This window comes from Phalaenopsis equestris, unplaced genomic scaffold (genome assembly GCF_001263595.1).
Source record: "Phalaenopsis equestris unplaced genomic scaffold, ASM126359v1 Scaffold219181, whole genome shotgun sequence".
NCBI classification, from domain to species: domain Eukaryota; kingdom Viridiplantae; phylum Streptophyta; class Magnoliopsida; order Asparagales; family Orchidaceae; genus Phalaenopsis; species Phalaenopsis equestris.
Window position 1 is genome coordinate 74,387 of NW_018237572.1, and position 8,388 is coordinate 82,774.

General features: G+C 35.9%; 1 protein-coding gene across 1 annotated transcript; it reads right to left on the reverse strand.

Annotated features, from left to right (window-relative positions):
* Positions 1-2,767: 2,767 nt before the first annotated feature.
* LOC110037430 (pentatricopeptide repeat-containing protein At3g24000, mitochondrial-like) lies at positions 2,768-7,831 on the reverse strand. The gene is given in 3 exon segments (XM_020742082.1): positions 2,768-4,820; positions 5,456-6,329; positions 6,332-7,831. Coding segments are annotated over 2 exon segments (2,004 nt in total). The 5' UTR covers positions 7,733-7,831; the 3' UTR covers positions 2,768-4,820; positions 5,456-5,726.
* Between the last annotated feature and the right edge of the window lie 557 nt (positions 7,832-8,388).

Sequence of the window (8,388 nt, forward strand, 5' to 3'; positions counted from 1 at the left end):
CCTCAACATGAAAGCAGATTGTAATCAAGTCAAGCCGAGCAGAGCCAAGCCGAGTATATCATTACTCGAACTTGGCTTAATATAATTATAGGTTTTCCATGCTCGACTTAAGCTTGTGTCGAACTTTCATACATTGTTCAAACTTGATTTATTTGACTTCTTCAACTTTTGAAATTGATTGGTACTTAGATCTGTTTATGACAAGTGAAGGAGTATTGACACTAGCTAATACATGAACTAAAAATTTAAACAAAAATCTAAATTTTCATATAAAAATTTTAAAAAATAATTTCACAATTCCATTCTCAGCTAATAATTTGTCGGTTATGAACTTTAAAATTTTTGAACTTTATTAATTTGCTACATAATTCTTATTGATAAGACTACACCCGTTCAAATTTTGTAAATGGAAGAACTAAATTGATCTTTAAAGTTAGTGATGAGCATTTAATTAATCAGATTAATAAAAAAATAATAATAATAAATAATAATAATTATAGCATGATGGTAAAAAAAAATAAACTCATTATATTCAAATATATGAAAACTCAACAAAAAAAAAATTTATAGTTCTTTAACAATAAATATCTCCTTCAAAACTATCACTTATTAATAAAATTAATATATAATTAATAATTAAAGTAAAAAAAATATTGATACAATAATATTTTACTAGTAAATTTATAATTAAATAAATGCTAACAAATTAAATTTTATTTAAATAATAAATCATATATACAGTACTAGTTATTATCAAATTGAATATCAAGTATTTAGAAAATTACTTATTCAACGACAAATGAGTTAGCTCTTGAACTTCAAAAAATAAGTTCAACCATGCGAGCTTCTAAAAATTGTTCAACTTAGTTATTTACCAAGTTGAACGGACATAATCGAGTCTTAGTAAGTGGAATTCAAATTGTTCATTTACAGGCCTACGTGAAAGTTTGTCTTCTCAACATCAACTATAGGGTCAATTAGCGGTCATTTTTGTTTCATCAATAGCACAACAGGTCTCTTGCCAGCTTCAACCCTAGGTGCTTCTGCATCCAATTGTCAGCAGAAGGTTGGGCAATTTCGACAGCCACTTTCTCTACAGCAGGAGAAAACACGAATTCTGAGAGTGGAAGCTTGAATCACTTCAAATCTTCCTCCCTCTGCAGCAACTCCTAAATCAGTTAATTCCATTAATAAATAATTTGCCACTAAAAAGGTCACTCATGGTGAACAAAACTGTAAAAATAACCTTTTAATCTTCTCTCATTACATGCAACGCATACAGAAAAATAAATACTAACCTTTAATGCCAAAATAAATCTTCGCAGGAATAGAGGGACCACTCATTGATTTGATCTCTGGAGGCAGATCTAAAAGATCTATCTGCCAGAGCCGTTGTTAAAGTGAGATAAGTGAATTAAATGATGATAAAAAATATGAAAAATCAAATTATTTTACGTGTTTATCATAACATTATGTTATTTTAGCATTAATTTTCTCAAAAAAAAAATGAAATAACGAGCAAGAATGTCAGATGCAGCGCCTCAATACTGTTCATTCAATGCCACATCACCATATCCCATAAGAAAAAATACAAGAAACAAAGAGTCTTGTTGCTTCTTTGCTATGCCTATAGCGCAGCACCGCAATGCCCAACACCTCAGTGCTGGATGTAGAGCGCCTCAGCACTAACCAAGAGGAATATTTGCTCAAAAACAGCTCAACCCATAGCACTATAACTTGAAAAAAAATATTAGGTGAGGGCTCCGGATGGATGCATCCGGAGTACAATAGTTGGGTGCCACGTGTCAAGTGCGCCCCACAACTTTTAAAACTGACCAATCCCAATATATTGCGATGGGCCCACTTGACACGTGGCGCCCCATCATTGGACTTCGGACGAAATTACGTCCGGAGTTTGGATGTAATATTTGCTATCAAGACTGAGAACAATGTATCTCAACGTCACAGTTGAAACGTTAAAGCGTGAGAAGTTATTTCATGTCAAATTGATAGAGAGCTTAGCGTCGCAGTGCTATAGCTAAGTGTCTCAAGACTATATCTGGTGCCATAACTAGGTAATTTTATAACAACCTTGAAGAGGATTTGGAGAGTTTTGGTGTGGTTTTAGGATGGATGTCGAGTCAATGTGAGGAGAGTATGCTTAGTAGGATAAGAGACATGTTTTCTGTGGAGTGTAGAAAGTGTGCGAGTAAGAACATGGGAGAGGAGCTCAAGACGAAATGAGAAAAAAAAAATAAATAAATAAATTTCAAGCGTTTTTTAGTTCATAAAATATATTTTTTTCAGTGCTTGTGTATGTTTTTTAGTGCAAGTATGAACTAAATTGTAAGTACTGTACCTGTGGTTTATATATATTATTTCATATTCAATTTGTGTTGTTTATGCTAAATGGATAGTATTTGTTTAATTTGCCATACATCTTCAGTTAGTTTGCGTGTTGTTCATAACTCACTTAATATTTAGTGTAATCTATTGGTATTGGAAGGGCAGGAGAAAAATAATAAGAAGTAAAATGACAATTCATTGAATATGATAGATATTTAGGATTTACAATTGATGAAAAAATGATTTAATTTCAATAATTTTTTCTTGTTCAAATATACAAATAATGAATTTGAGAGGTCTTCTAAGTTATTGACAAGGACTGGAGCATATAATTATTCTTGGTTGTCAACTTCATGATTTCAACTTAAAACGACGACATGAATTTAGTAAATTTAACTCATAAATTCATGGTGTTTCCTCCAATAAACAAATCAAGTTCAGTAAATGTTTTTTTTTAGATTTTAAGTTAAATTTAAACTCACAATCATTAAGTCACTTTTATATTACACGTTCAGTTGTGTATAATATTTAATCTGTTCAACCATGGACAAAGAACCAAGATTTTGAGCCTCCATTTTTTGTCTTTTCCTACTCAATTTTGACGTTTTCTTCTTTGTTCTCTTTTTAGAAAAATTCTCTTTCAAGTTTCATAAAATGTTCAGTAATCTAGGTCTCTAAAGAAAAATTGATATTGTCTTCTAAAGCCTCCATTAATTTGCCAGGATGAAGTTTAATAGAACATAGCATGAAGAAAATTAATATGTATAAACCTAAGTCGCGGATATGAACATAGACATATCGCAACAATCGACGACCATTAAAATAATTATTAATTATATTATTTAAACAAATTAACTCTCTTATTCTTTTTTTTAAATTATTATTCACACAGGACTTGCTCAAGATTGTACATAAGTCAACCCAAAGGGCAGCTTGGCAAATTAGACAAATTGACTAGTTAACATGACGGGAAAATTATCTAATGGTTTATCAAACGTAGCTAGAAAATGATTCCTAGCCCAGTGTCCTATTAGGTTACAAAAACTATATAATTCTTTTTTATAGCCTAATATATAATATAATTAGTGTCAACCCAAATTAATAAATAGAAGATTAATGATGAGACTCAGGATTCACAATCTTAGCTACACATTTTTGTAATTATTCCTTTGAGCAATAAAATCTTAAAATCTCTCTCTTTTCCAACTCACTCCAAAATAGGTGATGTGAAGTCATGGACAACTCAGGATCCAACAAAATCCAATCAACAAAAGCTTAGTAACATTATTAAAGATTTTCCCAAAACAAATGACAACATGATAAGTTATCAAAAGCACTTAATCAACACCAATTCCATGAATTTATCAGCGATTACCTAAAAGTGCACCATTTGGGGGAAATTTTGTAAAGTTGGGAGGAATATAGGTTAATGGCCTAATGAGAATTATATTTAAACTAAATCACTCAATCTAACCATGTAATTTAACATAAATAACAATCAACTAAGCATTGTTTATCTTTTAATATTTATAAATAACAACCAAGCAAGCATGATCCTTTGAACATTTCTAGCAGTGGGGGTGGATGGACCAGGCCACAAATGATTTTCACATCAAAACATAATCTTTTTTTAGAAAAAGTATGAAAAATTTAAGAACAAGAGCCGTGGGAGTTAAATAAAATTAAAACTAAAAGACAAAGTAATCAATATGTAAGTATGACATTATATGCTCAATTGTCTTTCTATTAATCACGGTCACATGCCTAAGAACAAAGAAGCAGAAAATAAAATGTTTATTGTAAGGAAGACTTTCTTCACCCATATTTTAATCTGCCCAAACTCCCTTAACGGCGCTCAACCTGGAGCCGCCTGTCTATTGAGCAGTTCTGGACATAACCAGGCAGCTCGAAATGCAACGGAAGAATCCAATTGGTCAGAACTCATGAGCTAGAAACAGAAAAATAAACTAGAGACATGAGAACAGAAAAAGACATCACTGTTAATGTGACCTTCAGCCCACGGGGATCATTGTGATGATGTGACCCCACCAATTTATGCAAGGAAAAACACAGATAATGACGGACGTAATGATAAAGGAGATGAAAATGGCAGCACTGCACATGATAGCAGAGGTAAAAAAGGACCTGGCAGCAGCTGACTTCAGTTCCCATGCAGTTTTCTCCTTGCAGAATAGTGGAGAGAAAATCCCAACCAACTCCTCTCTAACATATGGGAGGGAGTCTAGATTCTGCCTTGTTGAGTTGGCCCTGGTAAGCTATCTCTATCACATCAAAACTATTTTCTTTCAGGTTTTTACTCTGGATCTTCCAGGGAGGAATTCAAGTACTCGCATTAACAGTTTGACATCCTGATTCATACCACCTAGTAGCTGTGGCAGGGTTGCTACATTCCAATCCTTCCAAAAGTTTTTGGACAGTAAAATTGAAGATGTTTTCTAGCTTCTGCAAGTCAACTGAAAATAACCAATCAAACGATGCTCATGAAGAAAGATGCAAGTTGAAACATCCAATTGATAGCCAAGTCTCGACAGAAAGCATGAAAAAAAAAACATTAAAAAATAGTGGTTGCTAAGATGGAAACAACACAAGTTAATTGCATTTGAATGGAAGTCCTGTGCTTTAAATAGCATCAACATACTTTACATTGTGCCATGATTTTAAGAAACACAAAAATCAAAAATATTGCTAAAAGGTCATCAAAATAAAAGACAAAACATATTTTCAACTAGTAAATAAAATCAAGATGAACCATGACCTTTTTAAAAAAAAAAAAAATTGTTTGGAGCAATTTATATGGTTCAAATATTTGCCATAAGTAGGATCAAACTTTTGTTGCAGGGAGATAACTGAAGATGAGTTGGTCCGGTGAACTTCGTCAGAAGCCAAATAATTTCATTCCAACAAAATAACAGGGGCAATCAACAAAAGCTAGCAAATATGGAAAAGATGAAAATAGTATCAAATAGAAAATAAATTCAAGACAGGAAGCACAGATCAAAAAGAATTCCTAATCACACATGAAAGAAGTTAAAAATACGAGGAAGAATGAAATTTGAGTACTATATAAACTTTTAGGTGTATGATATACCTCCTGCGCACACAGCCCACCATACCAAGGACAATCAACTAAGCATCGCATCAAAATTGGAATCATTGATTAGAGTATGGAGGAGTTCATACAGTTGTGTGTTTGACCACAGAAGCAACAATCATGCGTACAGTTTTGCAGAAAGCCCTGTCTGCAGCATAGCAACTATATAATTTTATGCAACTGCTCAAATCTTTATTTATCACAAATAGAGTGCAGCTTCCCCCCATCTATCATATGAATTACAAAGCCAGAATTGGGAATAATGGAATCACCAGTAGTCGCCACAAGAACATTTGCCTGCACTAAAATGGTGAAACCGATGTGCATCTCTTATAATAATCTCCCTTTTTATTACCTTGGATACAAGCTTTATTGCAGGATGACAATCTCCGCAAATCCTAATATTCTTCTTAATCCTGATGGTTGCCCCAGAAGGTAATTTTAGAAGAGCAAAAGCAAGAGCAAGTTTCTCACTGTGATACTTTAGCTTTGCCTCTTTCTCTTGCTCATCCACATGCATAAGCACATAGTTTATATCTGGAACATAGCCTTCCTCTTTAATCCTGCCATTTATTTTTTCCCACATCTGTTCTATTTCTTTTATTTGGGGGTGACAATTTTCATTTGCCACAAACAAGTGGACAGAGTTTTCAACCTCCACCCAGCTGCAAGCAGGCTCCTTTTTTAAACCACTTTCTCTCATCAACTTCCTAACCTTCGCTGCATCATTCCATCTGCTGGCCGAAGCATAGATGTTGTATAGCAGCAGGCGAGGACCTGCATCATGTGGGTCAAGCTCAAATACACGTTCAGCAACAAGCTTCCCTAGTTCCACATTCTTATGCAATCTACAAGCTCCAAGCAGAGCTCCAAGCCAAGCAGAGCTCCCCAGACAGCGGCAGTTGGCTTGAGAGGCATTTCATCTATGAACTTCCACGCTCGTTCAAGAAGGCCTGCACGTCCAAGCAGATCCACAATGGCCACAAAATGCTCAATTTCAGGCTCCACCATATATTCCTTCATCAAGTTGAAGTAATACTCCCATTCTTTGAGCAAACCACCATGACTGCAAGCATTAAGAATACAGAGAAAAGTTATCTGATTAGGCATAACTCCATGTTTGAGCATCATCTCGAATCGATTAACTGCCTCATGGCCAAGTCCATGCTGTGCACAACCTGTAAGCATAGAATTCCATGAAACAATATCGTTTTTGTCCAACCGACAGAACACCTTTCTTGCATCCTCAATGCTTCCAGCCTTAGCATACATATCTAGAAGCGTATTGCCAACAAAAACATTAAGTTTATGGCCATGCTTTATCATATGGGCATGAACCCATTTCCCTTGCTCTAGAGATCCGTTACTTGCACAAGCACTAAAAATACCAGAATAGGTGAAATGTGTTGCAGGAAAACCAAGCCTCTGCATATCCACAAACATCTTAATGGCACTGTTTAGGTCCTCCTTCCTCGCAAATCCAGCAATTAAGGCATTCCATGACACTTCATTTTTAGTATCTAACCTATCAAATGCTGCAAAAGCTTCCCTCATTTTCCCATGGCGAGTGTACATATCCAGGAGAGAACTTCCAACATAAACATCCAAATCACAGCCAGTTTTGACGCAGGAAGCATGGATCTGCATACCTGTTTCAACCTCAACGGCGGCACCACAAGCATTAAGGAGTGTTGCAAATGTGAAATTATTTGGTTTACATTCTGACCAAAGCATTCTGGGAAACAATGCAAGAGCCTCCTTAGGTTTGTCGTTTTGTGTGTAGCCAGATAATAGTGCAGTCCAGGAAACAACATCCCTAAGAGGCATTTGGTCGAACGCCTTGCGGGCTTCATCCAAGCTGTTGCATTTGCTGTAAAAGTTAATGATGGAGTTCTGGAAGAAAATATCAGATTTAAATTTTGAAGCAAGGAAATGAGAGTGAACCAATCTTCCTTCTTCGAGCTTCTTTAATTGGGTGCAACTCCATAAGAGGTGGGAGTAGATTCCAGTGCTGGGTTCGAGGGAGCCATTGTCTATGAGGTCGAGGACGTGAAGCCCGCTAATAGATTTGTAGCTTCTTCGAAGAAAATCCTTGTCTCGGATAATTATAGAGATATGCTCTTCTCCCCCGGTTTCTGCCAGAGACTCGGATTCTACGACGGAGACGGCAGCGGCGGCGAAAGAGGAAAAAGAATTGGTTTTTGAGAGAAAGGCAGCAGAGGTAGTAGTTATGGTGGCAGATAGTGCAGTAGGATGGAGGAGTAGCTTCTTCATGGCTTCCACTTTCGGCTAAACCTCATTTCTTGCAGAAAAATCAACCCGGAATGGAACTTTAGCGAGGCGCACCGAACTAGAATGAATTTGCTGGGGCTAACTTTGAAGGAACATGTGAATATATTAAGACTACGACCGATTAAATATCTCTTTGATGAACGACAGTTTTCTTGGAACATATCCGGTAGCTCCAAAGAATGAACCACAACGCGAGTACTGATGCATCAGTACTTTAATAGTGGGGTGTCACGTACGTGTCATCTCACCATTGGAATACGTGGCACCCCACCATTGGAGTACTGATGCATCAGTACTCCTGAGGCAATATTTTTTCCCAAAGAATGAATGCGAAAATTTCTCGTTTCAAAATGGAGATCTTCTGACGGGAGTTTTGAAGCAACTTCGCCCTCCTTCAAACCGAAAATTATTCGGTCGTTCTCCGTGTTCGTTTCGAGGACAATGAAATGCCCACACCTAGGACTCACCATTTAAAAAATAAAAAATACAGCGGAGGCCGGATCAGACCCAACTTCCTTCGACGAAAAAAATGTATACTACAGACTTTTCCGCCTATTTCGTCCCATATTCCCAGATTCGAATGAAGCTTCTTAATCTTTAGGGTGACGCATTTTTCATTTGTTATCCTGACGAGTTGC